This window comes from Cucumis melo, chromosome 1, assembly GCF_025177605.1.
Source record: "Cucumis melo cultivar AY chromosome 1, USDA_Cmelo_AY_1.0, whole genome shotgun sequence".
NCBI lineage: Eukaryota > Viridiplantae > Streptophyta > Magnoliopsida > Cucurbitales > Cucurbitaceae > Cucumis > Cucumis melo.
This window is the reverse complement of record NC_066857.1, coordinates 5,540,517-5,561,786: the sequence shown is the minus strand read 5'-3', so window position 1 is coordinate 5,561,786 and position 21,270 is coordinate 5,540,517. Positions and strand designations below refer to the sequence as shown.

General features: G+C 32.4%; 1 protein-coding gene across 2 annotated transcripts; it reads right to left on the bottom strand.

Annotated features, from left to right (window-relative positions):
• Positions 1-9,978: 9,978 nt before the first annotated feature.
• LOC103500545 (auxin response factor 18-like) lies at positions 9,979-14,558 on the bottom strand. 2 transcript variants are annotated; one of them, XM_051085853.1, is made up of 13 exons: positions 13,677-14,553; positions 13,445-13,560; positions 13,253-13,348; positions 13,102-13,158; positions 12,650-12,802; positions 12,482-12,566; positions 12,268-12,358; positions 12,020-12,184; positions 11,838-11,951; positions 11,688-11,760; positions 11,463-11,610; positions 10,726-11,369; positions 9,979-10,624 (listed from the first exon to the last, which is right to left on the bottom strand). In XM_051085853.1, exons 1-13 carry the CDS (start codon positions 13,714-13,716, stop codon positions 10,304-10,306), a joined length of 2,103 nt encoding a protein of 700 aa, XP_050941810.1. In that variant the 5' UTR covers positions 13,717-14,553; the 3' UTR covers positions 9,979-10,303. The 2 variants fall into 2 exon arrangements, with proteins under 2 accessions (XP_050941810.1, XP_050941811.1); XM_051085854.1 differs by lacking the exon at positions 9,979-10,624 and having other exon boundaries at positions 10,922-11,100; positions 11,184-11,369; positions 13,677-14,558.
• Between the last annotated feature and the right edge of the window lie 6,712 nt (positions 14,559-21,270).

The window sequence follows — 21,270 nt, the reverse complement described above, 5'->3', positions numbered from 1 at the left end:
CATACATCAAATAACAAAAGAATAATGAAAACAAAATTTACATTAAACAATTAAGATATATGTATATATGTGATAATATGAAAATATTTTTTTTATTTTAACCGATATTTGATATCAAATGCAATTTTCAACATATAAATAGTGACGGGTCTAGAAAGTTTATAAGGGGCACTATATAATAAACAAACTAAAAAAATGTTTAAAAAATATTAATAGCTTCAAAGATTAATTAATTTAAAACATATTTTACAATTGTGTCTACGAGTTTTCATGTTTTGAAATCAATCCATAATAAGCTTATTATCTAACTTATCTAATAAATCTTTCTCAATATAAGCTATAAAAGTATTAAAACTAAAAAAAAATTCAGAAGAATTTGAACTGTGAATTAATTTGATACGTATATTCTAAAGACGAAAGAAAAAAATTATCTTGTAGCCATTGATTCTGAAATTAAATAAAATAAATATATACATAAGTAATGTAAATATGAATTTAAAAATTACATAAAAAGAAGAAAAAAAATAATACCGAAAATAATTTCATGGAATATTGTTGAGAAAGTGGAAGTTTAGATTATCGACTTTGTTGCATTTTTTTCTAAATATTTGTTAGATAACAAATGATGACTAGGAAATAAGTTATGGTTTTATCTTAGTTTTTTTTTTTTTTTTTTTTGAGAAAATGCATCATATGATAAAAAAAATTAGAAAAAACTAGCTCATAGCAATTTTTTTTTCCGCATATGACAAATATGACAAGTGATTAAATATATCAAAGGGCTATTCGCTTTTAAATTTGTTACTTCAATTTAGAAAATATAGTGACATAAACCCTATTATCATAAAAAAATTTTACTATTTTTGCAAACGCCCTTTTCCTTATGGTTGTGAAGTGGGGACACAACCACTATGCTACAAACATACTAATTTGTTTAAACTAAAGCATTATTTAATATATATCATAATCTAACACTTCAAAATTAGTATTAAAATACAAAAACCGATAATGTGAGAGGGGCACGTGTCCCCCTGGCCCTTTAATAAATCCATCCAAAAATATAAACACATTCAGTTTACAAATATCACAACTCAACATTTGCTACAACTTGGAACTACAAAAATGTGCGATTTAGGTGACATAATATCTTCTTAATCACTTAAAAGTTTCACCATACATAGTAGAATTATTCTTTTTAATTGGATGACATAGTTTGGTGATGTTAGACGGTAAGCATATAGTTGCAAAACTTGACAAACAATAGAGCTTCTATCAAAGTAATATGTAATCAATTTAAGGTAGTATAGAAGTATAGATATAGATATAGATTATTAGTAAGTAAGGTGGCGTAAATCCCTAAGAATGCATTGAGTAAATTTTGCATAAGTTAAACTCCTAGTTAATATGTTGTAAAATGGGTGTGAGGGTGGGAGATGGGTGTGTACAGAGGAATAAAGTGCATTGCAATCGACCTTCTTGATATTGCCTTTGCCAACGGTTGTATAAACGATACTATAAATGTTACAAAGGTTAATACCATGCTCCTATACACTGAACAAACAGCTTGCTGTAGCTTTTTTTTCTTTTTTTTTCTTGTAGACACACTTGACTAAGGCATATGTTGCAACTTCATTTTGTTGTCATCTTGGACTAACATGTAGGGTATAATTCATTTACTAATATTATTTCGTATAAACTTTTCTCAAGTATGTACATACAAGAAAAACACTTTAAATGTAGGGGTGTTAAATAATGTTCGGTTTGGTTTAGTCACACACGCGCACACACAGATATTATGAGTTTCTATATATATATATATATATATATTGTTTTTCTTCTATAAATGATATCCGTCTTGGTCCTTGTATTTATTATTTGACGTGTGTATTTGTGCATATAATGACACATATAAGTGTACAAATACAAATAGTTTTGAAAATCAAGTTGTTTCACAAAATAACACTTGTACACATTGAGTTGAGCTGATATGATAGTGGTACTTCCCAATTCAAAAGTCTCTCTATAATCAAAGGATGAGAGTGTTTTTGGGCCAATCATAGTGACATAAATAGGGTTCAAACAGTTGGCCCAACCCTAGACAAGTAGACACTCTCAGATCCTTTTTCAAATCTTTTGGTTCTTGTGAAAAGATCAAAGCAAAAAGAATTTCACGTTCTTCAATTGCTATATTATAATTTCGTAATTAATATTACTTTTTCTGAATGTTGTATATGATATTGAATTTCAACTGATATCTTTTGTATGAAAATTAAACCTAACAAGTTTAGTCTCTAAAGCTGTGAGAATTCAAACTTTTGGTCGAAAAAGTTCAAATTTAATGTAAGTGGAACTATATTCTTGACTTTTATATTGTATCTAACATGTCTCAAATCTCATATTCCTTTTTTTTTTTTTTTCTTTTGAACAAAAATTAATGGTTGTCTTTGATATAAAATTTTTGAATTGTTTTCAAATACGATAAAACGAATAAAAATGTTTATAAATATAACAAAATTTTAGAAAAATTTATACTTTCTATTAATGGTCACATTATAGACCATAATAAATACTACATGTGTCGCAGTAAACTTAGATAGTAGATTATCGCCGATAGACTATAACATTTTATTATATATTTGTAAATACTTAAAATAATTTTATCGTTTTAAAAAAATCTAAAATTTAATCGCCTATTAGATACTCATTTTATAACTAATAAAAACACTAATTTAAAATTTAAAAGAATACCCAACAGGAGGTATATTATACAAAAAAAAAAGAAAATGTTATGTCTAATATAGCATTTGAATATTATTTAAAAAGTTGAACTATTGACCTATTGCATACATCATTAAACTTTAGGTATCTTTCCAAATCCATCTTAATAAAATAAAATAAAACATCTGAGGGTTGAATATGGAGAGTTCATAATATCAATTAATCACAATTTAGAATTTAGAGACAAAGTATAGATCCTATACATGTAGGAGTTCTTGAGGTAAGGTTAATAAAGATGATATGAGTAGGTACGGGTGCGTGCACTTACCATTAAATTATGAGTCGGCCAAGAGAGAAATTGAGCATTAACTTCGTATAATTGAATACTACATAGTTGATTAAAGACAAGTTGAAATTTTTTGCAAGATTTTGATTTTGGGAATCCATTAGGGATGTGATAAGAATTGTACAAGATAAAAAGAGGTTTGCAAATAGAGGAATATGAATGTTGGTATATGGTATTGGCATCATTCAATTAATTATATTTTGGTCGTCTTTTTCTTTTTCTTTTTCTTTTTTTTTTTTTTTTTTTTCTTCTTCTTCTTCTTAGAATTTGTTATCTAACCATAGTGCTCCAAATGCTTCTCTCCTTTTACGGGCATCATATTCTTGGTCTTTATATTGTGTAATTCTTTATTTCTTTCTTTCTTTCTTTAATTTAATTAAGTGGTTAATAAAACATGTAAAAATATTTTTTAACTTAAAAGAAGTGCATGTTTGAATTACATTTTCAAGTGATTAAATTAATAATTAAGTTGTTTAAAACAAAAATCACATGTTTGCAATCGTCTAAATTGAATTTTGAAAAATGAGTTTACAAGATAATGCGGTTTAGGATAACCACTCGAAACAAACTTTTAGAAAAATAAATTTTGAGTAGTTAATGGTTAATATTACAAATTTTTATGTAACAATCCAATCACCACCTTCAACTATTCTTGCCAGTCAACCTCTGCCAACTATCTCTAACAATAGTTGTCTGTTGACATCTGACTACCTTATTCAATCACTATTGCTGGTGAAACTCCAACCATTGTTTTTCACGTGATCCTCCATATCTAATTTTTGTGTCTTGCTACCATTTTTCTCACAACTACTTCTAGTCTCTCCCACTACTTCTTTTTGGCCAAACTTCGGGTGATTAACGATTGTTGCAAACAACTACCGATCAATGTTGACCATCGTTGGAGAACTTCTAGTCATCAAATTTCTAGCTATTGTTTTTCATCGCCCGTTGATACTCAACTTTCATCTACTGGTTTTCCAAAAACTGCTAAACTTCCCAAGAACATTTTTCAATGTTCACCATCTGTCAACTTTCAAAAACCGTTTTTCAATGATCGCTACTCACATCCTTTTATCACTATTTTTCAACAACCATTTTCTAACAAACACTGCTGGTCAACTTTCGATGTTACATCTTATTTTCTAGTGATTGTCGTCGACACACCCTTGACCACCGTCGTTGCCGGCAAACCTTCGATCGTTGTTTTTCTTTTAAGGCCAAAACCATAATGTATCCATTTTAGTTCAACCCACAATTTATCTAATAAATTGGACACTCACCATATGTGATTGAGTAAACTAACATGTTTTGATACCATAGTTTGGAAAGCAATAGACATATGCAGCGGAAGACAAATCAATTTTACCCTAATTGCATCTGAACTATTTAGAAATTAACATGCTACAAAACCATAAGGTATCACTCTAATAACTTTACTCTTGCATATGGTGGGTGTCAAATTTATTAGATACATTGCAGGTTGAACTAAAATGGAGACATCGCATGTTTGGCTCTAAATTAAGTGTTTTTTTTTTTTTTGTAATAATTATTGTAATTTGCTCGGGTTTAGTGGTCATAATTATTTTTCCAAGGGCCTATAAAATTGATATTTTACCATTTCTTTATCTTAATTAATTCTAACCTCCCGAGCATGAATCCACATTCATTTTTTCAAAATTCAAATTATATTTGTATATAAAGTAGGACAAAGTTTGACTTTTCAAAGTCGAAAGTTAACTTTTTGACTTTTTTCGACGTTCACCATTTTCATCAATTTCGAGCTTCCAAATATGAAAATGCATTCATATCTTCAAAATTCAAATCACATTTGAATATAAAGTTGGTCAAAGTTTGACTTTTCAAAGTCAAAAGTCAACATTTTGATTTTTTTTCAACTTTGATTATTTCCATCAATTTTGAGCTTCGGAATATGAATCCACATTCATATTTTTAATATTTAAATCATATTTAAACGAAAAGCTCTATCTGAAAATCAACCGCTATATCACATATACTTGTCGGTTTCTCTCTTCTAATTCAAACTTTTCTAACTAATCCAACATATTCTTCTAAATTAATTCCATATGAGCTAATAGGGGAACTTAATCTTAATCATTTGTAGCGCTTTAGAGCAATTTTAACAACTATAAAGCAGGTCGTATTTGAAGTGTCATCAGGATAAGGTATCCAACCTTATCCATCTACTACAGACCATTTAGGTTATCACTTAAATATGATCCACTTGTATGTTTCCACGTACATGTTTTAAGTTACAAAAGATAACCTTAGATGTTAGTTTATTGGTTTTGTGGGTTAATGCAACTAAATGTCAAACAAAATAAAGCACTTTATTTTATTAGATAAATAAAATACTTGTATAATACAATTACAAACTACAAGACCATGAGATTTAGGGCATCAACCCCTACATGCTTGTTTTTTTTTTTCCGTCTGTATATGATAATTTGGCTCTAAGTTTATGATTGGGTTATGCGACTACAATAGGGTCATGCAATAAAAAGGGTTGACACCTACCTTAAGGTGTTGCTAATACTAAAGATACATTGTGTACGTACAAGTTTTTCTCTCTCTTGTCCAAATGTAAGCAAAAAAAGAGGTTTCGAGGGTAAGTCAGGTTCAAACACAGGGAATTAATGCACTCAAGACCTTAATCATGCAATCTAATTTCATGAGGAATCTATATACTATAATTTTATGAACAATATTATCTAACCTACGTATGCCTAGGTGATGTGGATGCAAGGTGGACATGGTTGTAGTGATTTGTGGAATGTGAACTCACTTATGTTTAGGCGATGTGGATGCAAGAATGTCTAAGTAATCAGATGCAATACAATGGTAATCAGTCCATCAAGGCGATACAAAGTATTTATTAACTTCAAGTGTAAGATGAGTAACCTCTCGACGCCTTTGCCATACTTGCTCACCTCTTAGGATCCAAGTACTTGAAGTTACTAAATGATTTATATCTAATGCATTCGACTAAATTATATGCAACTCATCCTATATTAATGCAAGCAACCTCTCAATTCCTTATCGTCTCTAAAATATGTTAAGGAGGAATTCAGTGACAAAAATGTATTACTACATTCTTTTCAATGCCTATTTAGTTAAATTTAGGTCATCACTTTGTCGAATGACAACATTCATTACTTCATTCTTTCTCTTGAATAGAATAAGGTATTGATCGCAACATTTAACTTAACAAAACAAATAATACATACATCCAGATTCTCTACTACTAATTACATCTTATGTCTTATCCTTTTTACATAGAAGCAATAACATTAATAGATAAAAAAAATGAGAGAATGGAAATAGAAGGAAATTGTATCCATAACTAAAACTTTAGGTCTTTCGGCTATGAGGTTCAAATTACAGGTACAACATAAAAAATTACAACTTGAAGTAGAAGGATGTGTCTCGAGCCTTTAAGTATAATTTCTCATACTTATCGGCTTTGTTTTCTGTCTATTACATAGATGGAAAGTATGGATGGGAATTTCTCTCAACTATGCTTCAATCTCTCACCTAAAACACAAAAGGAGGATGAAGGATAAAGTGAGCTTGTCTTTTATCTTCTAATGATCTAAATTGCCTAGCTTCATTTCTTTGATCGTCTGGTGGTCGCATGTCTCCTCATTTAACGTTTGTCGTTCGGCTACTCTTCTCTTTTTTGCCTAAAAGCCTACATTAAGACATAAAAATTGTGACAAACAGGTATAAAACTCTTTTGCTACTTGTAACACGTAATTGTCTTATTCCATCTATTTAGCTACGCGTTTTCTTCCTTTTTCCCGCATTGAGACCATTATTCTACCTAAGGAATCATAATAACTTGTATTTCTACAAGTTATCACACCCCCAAATTTTGAATAATGTCTGTTCTCATTCCACAACCTTAAGTTTTTCTTCCTCCTGTTGGTTTCGTTGAACTTCTCATTATGCAGTTACAATCCACTAACATTCTAAACAACTCATTCTCTTCTCGACTTTTTACTTGTGAAAATATTTCTGAATTCTAAACGCTGCAAGCTTAAGTCACCATACACCCTTGTTCATTTTCAGAAAATCTTATTTTCAATTTTTAAAAATGACCTTTGTTTCAAAAACTTGTGGTTTTTTTAGGGGATAATTTTGTTGCTTAATTACATTGGGCATTGAGTGGGAAATCATTGGCGTTCTATGAATCTCTTCCTCTTCTCAACTATAACTAATATTGTTGCTTATTTGCTTACTCTTAAATTTGAAGTTTTGCTCCTTATTTTTGGAGTTCTTTATTTCAACTGAATTTCAATAAAAGAAAAAGTAGTTTTTTTTTTTTATGAAATGCCAAGAAAGGTTCTTCTGATTTTGTTGAACACTTTAGTTCGAACTTACACACCTCCACATTTTTTGGCACAACAAAGTTCTCATTGCTGAAAAGTGAATGATAAGATTACCTTAGAAATATTTACAAAAACGAAGTTTGAAGTAAAGCTTGCGCGTCTAATAGAATTCTAGAAATATGTCCACAATACTACAACATCTAAATAACGCTACATCTCGATGGCCAAACCATCGTTGCGCAAAGATACAACACTTTGAATGCACATGCGAACTAGAAGATGCATTCTGTTGTAAAACCAATATTTTGGATCTTGGAAGTAATATTAGGGATGATACTAGTTGATTTAAATTAAGAATCTTTATTGGTAACTATGTATGCTTAATTCTTTCATTATCTTCAACACTTAATCAATGATGGAAGGATTAAATTGAGTTATTGAAATAGTTCATATTCGGATGCATGGCGTCTATTCCAAAATCATTTCTTCCTTAGATAAAACAAGGTATGGATCAACTGACAAATAAATTCTAACAACGATACTCGAACCGATTCCAATTGACTAAAATTTAACGGCATAAGTTGATAAGACAAGTGACATTAAAAATGATTTATATCAAAATACAATTTGATTTTAGATTTAATTGTTGAAGCTACTCATTTCTATTTTCCCACAAAATAGGTACTTTGCAATGGTCCAAAGGCTAGGAAGATTATGCTGTTTTTCCGAAAAAGTAAACCTAAAGTCGATGAAAATAAAATTAGAAAAAAGAAAAAGTAGCAAATGATGATCCACAAGATTAATAATAATAAAGTTAGAATTAGGTTAAGCACTTAATTAAGGAAGAATGAAAAGAGTCCATATCTTGTATGTCTTTGTCCAACAGATTTTGTAGTTGAAAGTTGAAAGTAACTTTAAAAGAAGAACCAATCTTAATGAAAGCTACTTCTTGCCTCCATATCTTTAGACCAAACACCAAACACCAAACACAACACAAGGTTTTCTTTTTTTCCCACAATAATTGTATTCCACTTTTGCCCCTTTTTTTCTCCTTTTAAGCCAACTTCAAGATACTATATATATATATACACACACACACACACACATTAAACTTGGTTTTAAAACATCAAGTCATTCATGAGAAAAAATAAATAAGAGAACTCATGAGTTTAGACTCAATGTGAAAAAGTTGAAATGTGTTTTGTAGTTTTTATTATATACATAAAATGCCTAAGTTAATAATTTTTCATGTAGATTTCTAATTCCATATTAGTATATGGTGAAATTGAAATATATTAAGAAGATTTAGTTATATTATTAATTAGACCTTGCAAGTAAGGGTTTGTTTCAAACTTATTCTTATGGTTAAAAAGCTTCTTTTTTATCTTTTAGGTTAAAACAACATTTTGGTTCTTATATTTTGAAATTTTTATTGAAATTGATTAAAAATCATAACAATTTTCATACAAAGAAACACAATATGTGAATATATTTTTAATTTTTTAATGAGTATGCTAATGAAAAGTAATGAAAAAACTATAATAAACCGGTAGTAAAAAATAAATTTAAAATGTATTGAAAGTCTATGGATTAAAATTGGACATTTGAAAGTAACAAAACTAAAATTGAACAATATAGGAATTAAAGTTATATTTATCCTATCTTTTATCATTCATTATATTATAATATTGAGGAAAATTTTCAATTTATATCTTTGAACTTTAAGGGTTTTATTGATTTAAACCTTAAATTAATAATTGTATTAATTTAGTCCTTGAACTTTGAGAGTTGTATCAATTTTAACCCCAACTAATAATTATATCAATTTATACCCTAAATTTTTACAACAGTATCAACCTAGAATCTTAAACTTATATAAATGTATCAATTTAAATTCTCACTATGTTTTACTTTAACACATTTATAAAAGTTGAGGGTTTAAAGTGATACATATATGAAAGTTCGGGCTTAAATTGATGTATTTATGAAAGTTCAAGACTTAAATTGATCCAATTATTAGTTAGAATTTAAATTGATAGAACCCTTTAAAGTTCATGATTTAAATTGATATGATTTTTATTTTAAAGAATAAATAGATACAATTCCAAAAGTCTATAAAAAGATAAATTAATATTTGACCTAATTTTATAGATGAGTCTCTTATCATCTCTTGGAGTCGATAATATAAACTCCAAGTCATGAAGGTTATTTCATTTATACAAACCTTATGTATAATTGAATAATGTATATATATATATATATATATATATATATATATATATATATATATATAGTTGGTTGTTTTGCCCCAAGGTTTAGGGCAAAGTATAGAATAAACAAAAATGAGTGAAATTCTATACCCACTTGTGAATGAGATTTGTCAAGTTTACTTGTCTATTTGATACCAAATCGTATATTTAAAAGCTAAAGGTGAAACAAACGCAAATTAAAGGTAAAGGTACAGAACTGATAATTCAACATTAATATAAGCATAGCTTTACTAACATGAAATATATACCTTCAATCAAATAGTCAATATTAGGATCTTCCGTCAAACTCAATATATACCATAAAAAGTCTAATTTAGTAAAAGATTGAAAGCAATTAGTAGAAAATTCGGAAATTTATACAGGACATGTAGCTAAACATACTAATTAAGAAGTGTGATGGTTAGGAACTGCAGTAAGAAGCACATTTTAAGGCCCCTCACCTACAAAAGAAGCACTTATGCTTGGCTTACATAATAAGCATATTCTATTCACTATTAAAAGAAGAAAAAAGCACCAAGCAAAACCACTTGCTTGCCAGCACCACACTACTGCTAATTACTACTACCATAGCTAAACTAACCCAAAATTATTAAACATAGAACTCCAACATCCAAACAATATTAGGATTCAGTCTTTCGCTCTGAATCCAAGCTATCTAAGAATGACGGACACACAATCTTGCTCTCCCTACTCATCTTCTTCACTTCTTCACTTGAATATATGAAGATCCTCTTCACCATCTTACAAAACTCTGGCCATGGATCGTCCCCCACGAGCATCATATCGTTTTCGTCGTCTGTGAAAACAATAGACCATTTGTTTACTTCACGAAGTTCTCCTTTTATTTCAAACACATTTTCAAGCTCGTCTATCAGATCTTCGTATCCTTCAAGTGTTGTCAAGTCTACTGCTCGACCTACTGCAACTCCTTGCATTTGTACCTTTTCAATAATTCAATATTGGTTATTTTAGTCAATGGAAAATAAAATATAACATTCCTGTAAAGGAGAAATTGATGAAGTATGCAGAGCTCTGTTTACACCTTTGTACGTGTTCTCGACGATAGATTAGAGATGTGTTTTGTTTGTGTTCCCTTTGTCGACAGCTCTGATGAGAGTTGCTGCTCCTTTGAATGCTGTGAGAGGTTTCCTGCATCAACTTGAGGTGTCACGACAGCCATAGTTACAGGTTCTGGGGCACCATCAGACACCATCAGTAGGCAAGACGATCTTCTTTCCAAGGTAGGGACAATGCTAGAGTTAGTAGGGACAATGCTAGAGTTCTTTTTCAAATCGATTCCAAATATTCGGCAACCAAGAGAAATGTCGGGTTTACTCCCTTTTTCCAATTGATCGGGATGTATGAGGTCACTACTAGGCTTCGAAGTGACAGATGAAGAATAAGGAGAGGACTGTGGCTGTTTTTGAACAAGTTCTCTTTCAAATGTTGAATCTGGGTAAAGGTTCAAGGAAATATTGAGTGGAGGAGAAGGCCAAATACCTTCAACATTTGCTATTGGATTACAATGGCTGCTATTGCTATCAAGTTTTCGCTGTCCAAGAGCCCAGACAACCCGATTGTTGCTGCTTTGAACTTCATTCGTACCACCACTTATTTGGGATATTTCGTGAGGAATCGTTGATCCTTGGAGCCAAAATCCCGAAGGAGCTGAACCAGAAGTAATTTCTACAACCCCAATCATCAAGGATTGAAATCAAACACAATGACATGGAAGAAACTAATTCTTTAGAATAAGAAAACAACCAGTTTTCCCCTTACCAGGAGGAGGAATCTCAACGGGGCGGGCCCTTTTACTTTTTATAGCAGGATGAGTGAAGTTTAAGGAGGCAGAAGGTACAAAGGGTTCGATCTCCCAAGGAGAAACTCGCTCAGGCCTCTGAATCGTAGCAGGTTCATCCCATTGAATCTAATAATACCAAGTATTAGAAGAAGTTGTGCATCACAAGTAGGCCATCAAAAGTGTAGATCAACAGTTATCTTCACCTTTAGAGATCGCCATTTCGAATCCGACCATTGCGGGGACATATCACCAACACCAACAATAGTTCCAGTGAACCTAAAATCATAATTAACAAAAAACAAATATTCAATGGCTTGAAAGAAAATAAATTTATTGAGTTACATCAGTGGCACCTTCTTTCTGGTGATTCTTCTCCTTCAAATCTCATCTTGAAGCGCATCCCCACTTCATAACCATTTTTAACAGTCTCCAAGTATTTGTTTAAGCTGATGATGAATTGGCTAGTTCTGAAGATGAAGATTCATTAGAGTTGAATCATAGCCAAAGGCCTGATATTTAGTTTGAAGAAACAAACCTCGGTTTGTAATACACAACGAAATAGGTCTGGGTACGAACAGCATGAGAAGCAGTGGCAAGAACCCCAAGATGCATACTATGGCTAGATATCACAGAGGAAGGCATCAAACTCTGTTGCCGAGCCTGCCGTCGAACACCAACCCTCAGTTCTCCATTGTCACCCCTACCAAAATGCAAAACATTGTTCAAAACCACTTGAAAAGGTGCAAAAAGAACACTCAAAATCTACAGCATCCATGTATAAACCTTAAGAAAACAAAAGCATCCCCAGCAACCAGCCGTTTTGATGTAACAAATGTACTCCACCCTGTAGTTAGCAAATGCCTCCGCGGTTGACCTGATTATAGAAGTAAAACAAATTGACTTCAATAAGATTAGAGATCATTGACAAAAATACAAGCTTCGGATTTCGTAATGAACTGACTATTATGGAAAATCAGTATATACAAAAATGAAGTACCTCTGAAAATATGCTTAAATTTCCACTCATAACCATGAAGATCCTTGGCAGCTAACTCCTGCGTTGGGGTTGATTGACTCATATCCTATGATTAATGAAAGAAATAACCATTAGGAAACGAAACCACAAAAATGGGAGAAAAAGGAGAGTATTAGTAGAAAGATTTACAAGGGAAGGAAGACATTCAGTGGCATGCTTTCTAAGAACTGAGAAACCTCCATGAGTGCTAGTATCAGAAGCAGTCAAAATCTTACAAAAAGAATGAACAGTTTGCCTTGTACGCTCAGGTGGCTCTGGATCAGCGTTTTGGGGCTCACTTTGCTGTCTCATCCACCAACCAAAAACATCACAACACAATCAGCAAACAACAAACAATTTCAATCTTGTGGTTATCATTAGAGAGAGAGAAAGAGAGGGTATAAATGAAAGAAAGTTAAACAGTTCCTAATTGTACTATTATATGGCATTTGGGATACTAATTACCAATCTCTGACTGCTTCGTTTTTCGCCTTGAAATTTTAGGCAAGATCATTTTCATTTTCCATAACCCCAGACCCAAAAAGCAAAGGAAGAGGAACAAAAGGAAGGATTAACGCTAAGAAGTAAAAATATATGCATACATCAGCCTCTGGGTATAAAGTGATTTGAGCATAGACTTCATCCGTTTCCTTTTCAGCCTGAAAAATTGAAAGCAAAAGAAGAAAACGAACATGAAGAATCAACAGAAACAAAGTAGGCAAGTGTACATGAACAAAAGAGAATAAGAAATACCAGCAAACGAATGTTAACAACACGACATAGGATCTTGGGAGGGAGATCAAAATGAGGGATTTGATGATTAAGCTCCTGATTTGTGGACTCTTCCAACTGATGAAGAACCAAAAAGCAGAAGAAATTTCAGCATCTAAGATTATGAGGGGTTTTTGTTTCAAGGGTGAAATTGAAAAAGAGATGACAAAATACTTGTTCCATATGACCCTGCGGGAAGTAAAAAACCCTTTCTCCATCGACAGGAACTTCAACAAGAGGTCCTGCACATGCCTTCCACAGCTCCTCATACAGATCCTCACCTTCCAAACCTACCCACCAAACAAAATCAATCAAACACCAAAAACACCTCGAAATTTCAAAGTCCTTTGGGTGTTTTGATAAACACCAAATTTGAAAAAAATAGAGAGATTCAACTGGGTTTCACCTTTGCGAGACTCCCCTGGATTCTCTTCGTAAAGCGTCATCCAAATTGAAAAAACGGGTCTCAGTCTAAAATGCCAAAGATTGAAGAACAACAACAGAAACCAAAGAAGAAGAGGAGAAAATAGGAACAGGGGAAAAGGGTCTCTCCTCTCTCTCTCTCTCTCTTGCTCTGTTTTTCACAGTCTGAAAGAATGGTAAACTGTCGTGCACTGCTACCCCATCTACCGATCAATCAAAGGACAAGCCACAGAAGAAAGAAAGAGAGAGGGAAAAAGCTAAGAAAACAGGACGGTTAAGCAAGCAATCATAATTAACCGTACAAGTTTATTTTCCCCACCCTCGTTTCTTTTTTCTGCTTTTTTTCTGTAACAGACTGTGTCTGTGATTATTATCTGCTCAATTTCTTTCTCTCCCTCATCTCCTTCAGTTACAAATCAAGCTTTCTGCAGCATAGAAAAACGCTTCCGAGGGAAAAAAATTTGTTGGGTTGTCTTTAATTTCTCAGTTTCTCTCTAAAAGAACTGACTCAACGTTACCAAATCCCCAAAAAATGGCTTTTGTGAGAGGCCTCTGTTGTGTTGCCTATCCATTTCTGCCTGCAAGAGCTGTCGCCGTCTATGATAAAATGAAAAATTTCTCTCTCTCTCACTCTGTATTATGTATGTAGAGAGTGTTTTTGAATTTTGTTGAACAGTTGTGGGAATTGGAATGGAGAGAGAGGTATAATATAATGGAATCATGGAGGTCTGACTCTGTTTTTTTGTTTCAGTCCCACAAAGCAAAGCTTACAGTTTTCAATACCCTTTCAAATTCTGCCATCTCATTTCATTCACCATTTTTTCTCTCTTTCAAAATGGGTCCATTCTATTCTCTTCGGTTTTTGCACAAACAAAGCTCTGTTTTTCTAACTTTTTTTTGCTCAAATAGGGAGGGGGGGCCATTCCTAATTTTCTTTCCTTTATTTTCTTTTTTCTTTTCTTTCTTTCTTTTTTGGTTAAAAAAATTACAAATTTTGGGTTTCTGAATACTATACTATAGTTTCGAAGTTTGAAGTAATAAGTTTGTGTTCTCATTTTTTCCTTTTCTTTTTTTTTTGGGGGGGGTTTGAAATGGGTTCATGGACATATATTATTATGTATGCATACAACTATGCAGAGAGTTAAAGATCATTGTTATATTTATTTTATATCCAAGATATAGTTACATTCATTTACATAATCAATTTTTATATATTAACTATCATGTTAATTTTTATACTCTAATATTAGTTGACATCAATTTCCATCTTATTTCGATGAGAAATTCTACGTTGAAAATTGGATTCTAATTTAAATAATGGTAAACTAGTTAAACTCACCCTCTAAATATTAGTTGATAATAATTTATTATTATTTTATTTATTAACATGTTTTATGTTTAAAATGTATAATCATTCTTTTGTAACATTATATAATTTACAGAAAAAAGTGACATTTTGGTCCTACAATTTGGAATAAGTTAAAATTTAGGTTTTATGATTTACAATTAGAACCTATTATCTACGATATAATAGAAGTTTCATGGTAAATTGTTACTGTAGAAAGGACTGGTTTAAGAAGATTTATCAAACTATAACAAGTATATATATGAAATTCACTCTCAAGTTTCAATTTTATCGCTAACTAAATCATAGGAACAAATTTAGAGTTTAACTTAAGTTAATATAGGGGTTTTTCAAAAATAGAACAAAGTGGTAAAATATTTATACCGTATAGAACAATTTAAAAAACGGAAAAAGTCCATGGACCTACAGTAAAATACCAAAAACACTCTAATTAACACGCGATTAATCAACTAGCAGTGCGAGTAATCTTTTTCTAAATGATTGTGTACTACAGTCTAAACAGATGATCTATGTTCGTTTAGACAACAATACGCGATCATGTGTTCGTTTTAAACGATGGAAAAAAAATTTCAAAATTTAAACAATCGGATAATAAACTATAAACAATTGCGAGAAAGCTTCAGAAATAAACGATCGTATAATATAATTTAAACGATCATTGGATCCATATACACAATCGTTTACCTTAACTACGCAATCGTTTAAATATATTATAAGGATAGACAATCGCATAGTAAAATAATATACTTTACGCGATCGTGTTAACCATGGCAAACAATCGTGTTGATTTTGGTAAACGATCATGTTGATTATGGTAAATGATCGTATAGTCCAATATAAACGATCGTTAAAAACTTCAAATCTAACGATCATGTTGATCATGGTAAACGATCGTGTTTATTATGGTAAGGGATTGTATAGTCCAATGTAAATGATCATGAAAATCTTCAAATGTAACCATCGTGTTGATCAGGATAAACGATCATGTTGATCATGGTAAACGATCGTGTTGGCCATGGCAAATGATCGTGTTGATTATTTACAACAATCTCGATATTCTCGAATATGAGGAAGATGAAGAAGAATATTGAAACAATCGTAAAATAGCTTCAAAGCATCTTGCCGAAAATAATAAAGATGAAATACAAGATTTAAATAGATAATATCATTTAAAAATGAAAGAAATAAAATTTTGAAGAGGAGATGAATAAATCGCAAAGAATAAAAAGAAGTGAGAATCGTCCCATAATATTCAATGACAAATCTGGAATTTATGAAATATCATTAACTTTTATTTTTTGTTATAGGGACGATAAATATTTTTGGGTTTTGTTCTATATTTGTAAATTAACCCTTAATATATGATACATTAAATAATACATATTTTAATTTCAAGAAATTGAATTGGATTTAAACAACGCCTACTATATTTTTAAATCTTTTATTAATGTGTAATATAATTTTGTATTTAAAATTCAAGTTATGGTAGGGTTTTTTAAAAATATAACAAACTGTTAAAATATTTATACTATATAGAACAATTTCGAAAACGAAAAAAACCCACACAATGAAAAATACTTACAAATATTCTAATCTACACACGATTAATCGACCACACGCGCACGTGAATAATCTTCTTGTAAACGATCGTGCACTACAATCAAAACGAATGGTATACGATCGTTTAAGTCACGATACACGATCGTGTAGTTCATTTTAACGGAGAGAAAAATGCTTCAATTTTAAACAATCATGTTGACCATGCTAAATGATTGTGTTGACTAGCTATGGTAAGCGTCGTTTATATCATATCCACACGATCGTGTAGTTCTTTTTAAATGATGGAAAAAAAGCTTCAAATATAAATAATTGTGTTGACTATGGTAATCAATCATTTAAATCATATCCACACGACCGTGTAGTTCTTTTTAAACGATGGAAAAATGGTTTTAAATCTAAACGATCGTGTTGACCATGTTAAACGATCGTGTTGACTATGGTAAGTGATCGTTTAGATCATATCAATACGATTGTGTAGTTTTTTAAACAATGAGAAAAGGGTTTCAAATTTAAACAATCGTGCTAACAATGGAAAAAGATCATTTATATCATATATGTCAAAATCATATTTAAACGATCTTGATATTCTCGAATATGAGGATTAAGGAAGATGAAGTAACTTCAAAAAATCTTGCTGAAAACAGTGAAGATGAAATAGGAGATTTAAATAGAAAAATAAATCGTTTAAAAATAAAAGAAAGAAAATCTAAAAAAGGAGATGAAGAAATTTGAGAAGAGAAAATTAATGAATAAATCGCAAAGAAGAAGAACAAGAAGAAAGAAAAGTGACGAATCGTTCGTAATAATCAAGGACAAATCTGAAAATTATGAAAATATTTTACCGATTTAATGATTTTTTATTTTTTATTTCACAGTTCGTAAATATGTTTATGTTTTGTTACATTTATGAAAATTAACCTTATAGATATAAGAAAAACATAAAAATGTTGTAACGCCCCGAAGTTCGAGGTAAAATTTTTAGCATTTTAAGTGAATTGTTCGGAAATTTGAGTTTTGGTAAAACGATAAAATAATAATATAATATTGATTAGATTATTATTATCGGGAATTATTATTACAATTTTTAATGTTAATATTTTCTTTTTATTTATTTAAAGTAAATATTAATATTTTTATTTAATATTATTATAATTAATTAATATTAATATTCTATTATAAATTTATATTAATTTTATTCAATATATATATATCATTATTTATTTTTATTATATTTAATATTATTATTATTATTATTATTATTTATTTCTATTACATATATTATTATTATTATTATTATTATTTATATATATATATATATATTTAAAAAAAAAAAAAAGAGAAAGAAGAAACCCTCGCGCGCGCACACCCCCTCCCCCCCCCTTATTTTTTTCATTTTCGCTTTCTTCTTCCTCACGTCGCGCCGCAGCCGTCTCTCCCCATCCGTTTCTCCTTCTTCTTCATCTCTTCTTCATCTCTTCTCCATCCGACGGCGGCACCACCTTCCTCTTCAATCTTCTTCTTCCCTTCAGCTTCTTCGCCGCCGGATCTCCACAGCCGCCGCACCTTTGAGTTTTTTCGCCAGCCGTCGGTCCGAGCGAAAGCTTGCAAGCAGCCGCATCCCGTTCCCTTCGTCGTCGTCCGTCGGGTCCCAGCTGATGCCGCCACCGTGAGGTTCGCCGGTTGCTGCAACCCCCATCGTACCGTCGTCGTTCGCCGGAAGAAAGAACCATCAAAACCGTGGCTGCCCGTTTTCATCCAATCCGACCCGAGACCCGCTTCCAGTTCGAGCCGTGAGCCACAAACGAATCCGAGTGAGCCGAGTGAGCCGAGTGAGCCGAGTCACGAGCCGAGCCGCGAGCCGAGTGAGCCGAGACGCGAGTCGCACTGAGCCGAGCCGCGAGCCGAGTTGAGCCGAGCCGCGAGCCGAGTTGAGCCGAGCCACAAGCTGAGCTGTGAGCCGAGGCCAAGCCGAGCCGAGCCGAGGTGGAGCCGAGCCGAGCCGAGCCGAACGCCTTCAAGCCGAGCCGAGCTCCTTGTTTCACCAAGCCACCTAAGCCTTCCTTCCTCCGCTCCGGGTCACGGTGAGTCTTCGGTAAGGATTGTTTTCGATGAATTCCCTAATGTTGCTACATCCGATTAGAGTTTGAATATTGGAATAAGATATGACCCTACTTTTCTCCCTTGAAGGTAGTACAGAGTTGACGCTTGAGTTCTCGGGTCTCGCGGTAGGCTTGTTTGGAGGTAGTTTTCCTTTCCTTGGGTAAGTCAACGGATGTCGCTTCTGACCTTTTTAAAACGACTTCTACTAAAATCATCAACTAAAACCTTCGTGTTTCGTTTAGGTGGATCTGTTGAGCGTGGATTCGATCGAGGGGCATAACCAAGTTTCAGGTAAGGGTTTTCCTACTACTGGACCTCGGATCGAGGCTGAAAACGTAGTAATCCACAGGGGATTACACGTTAGTGACTGTACTGAATAACTGTATGTGTGTTGACTGTTAAGCACTGTTATTATATTTTGTCTGATGTAAAGGTACTGTGACTGCTGATTGTAGATTGGGATTCTATATTGATGGACCTTGAAGTTACGGTTCAGTATGTAGTAATCATTGGTCTGGATGTTGATCATGGAGTTTGGACGGGGAAGGACAGTGAGTCCGATTTTGGTTGGCTAGTTGATTGGGTCTAGGGTTTTCCCTAATGGTGTGCGAATTGGTGACGCGTATAGCAACTGAGGGTGTAGTTGTGTAAACCTATACTATCTGACTGACAAAGCCTATGGCGAAACTGTAATATGAATGCCGTTGGGGTGTGACTGTTGTGGACGGTTTAGTATGGACTGAGGGGTGACGGTTAGCTTCATCTATGGGGTAGTGTGCCTTACGGATAGGTGCATCCTTCGGGAGCACTAGACTGATAGGTGCATCCTCCGGGAGCACTAGATTGATATGTGCATCCTTCGGGAGCACTGGACTAATATGTGCGTTCTACGGAACCACTAAACTGTTATGTAGGGCACCCCCGAATAGGAAGTTAACTGTTGTCCCCTAACGGGCCCAGTAGTGGGTCCCTTACTGGGTATGTTTATACTCACCCTTTTTCTTCTTAACTTTTCAGGTAAGGGCACGGCTAGGGGCAGACCGACGAGGGGCAGAAAGGATGCGTGAAGGCCATATGGACGTGTCTGATTTTATTTTCGCTTCCGCTGATGTATTTTGGTTAGAGGATTTGTTATGAGGATTTTGGATTTGATGATTTGAGACTTTATTCAAAACTTTCGTAACTGTGATTTGAAATAGGGCCCGATACTGTTTTGTTGTTTTATTCCTAACGTTTTAGGAAATTGTAACTGGTCTATTATGAATTTTGTATTGTGTGGTCGAGTCTTAGTATTGAGTAGTGACCTCAGCTTAGTCCGGAAAGTTGGGTCGTTACAAATGTTGTTTTTAGAATTTGCACTATTTTGAATCATAGAATTCGAAAACAATTTTTAAAATATTAGAATTTGGGTTGCCAGTCAAACAAACATGTATCATGAAAACATAAAATAAATTATGAAATGGAAACTAAATAAGCCCAAAATTTCTTAAAATCTAGAAACATACTACAAAGTTTAAGAGTGTTTTATATAATTAAACATTTTATGAGATGTAATACTAACTTTTTTGTAAGATTAAGTAAGGATTCAAATTATAGAGCTTTAAGATAGTAAATGGTGTCATTTTCCATTTAGGGAGTGTTTGGTTGGCAATAAAAATACACTATGAGTTGAGTTGGTAACTATTTAGGTGAAGTAATCGTGGAGTTGACACCAATAACAGAGTAAATAAATCTCTTTAATTATTAGTGAATCAAATAGCTTCTTTGTGTGTGTGTGTGTTTTTTTTATCCTTCCAACCCAACAATTCTTCCAAATTATCCAATTTGTCAAACAACCTTTACATATGTTCGGATCGGCTTGATGATAGTATTTTTAAGGAAGATTTAAAGATATAGCCTACTTCGAAGTCAATATTTTACAAACGACATAATATTGAAATAATTTATGTAAGTGAAGACACAAACATAAATTATTGTCAAAATTAACATGCAAATAATAAGGAAAACATAATTTCTAAACATAATAACGCTATATTCACCCTATTTTACTTGATTTTTTTGCCAAGAATTGTGAATGTGGGAGAGGAACCAAATCTCTAGAAAGTAGTTATTGACAGTTGTTATGAAACTTCTTGAGCAAACCAAACATATTTTAGATTTTATTAAGATATAAGTATAAAAAGGGTTAATTTACATAAATGTAAGAAATTAAAAAATATTTACGGCTTGTGTAACAAAAAATTAAAGTCCATGAAGCCACCGTTGTTTTTTTCATAAGTTTCATATTTGCTTTTGTTGGTTTTGAATATTACAGGATCATTCTTCACTTCACTTCTTTTTCTTCTTTTTTTGTGATTTATTCTTCTCCTCTTCATATTATTACTTCTTCTTTTTCATATTTTCACTTCTTTTTGTTCGTGATTTCTTCATTTTCTCTTCCAAAATTTCTTCCTTCTTCTTTATCTCTCATCTTCTTCCAAAAACGGCATGCTATTTTCAAATCCCCAAGCCTAAAGTATGTTATTTTCGACAATTTCCCAATTATTTTCCT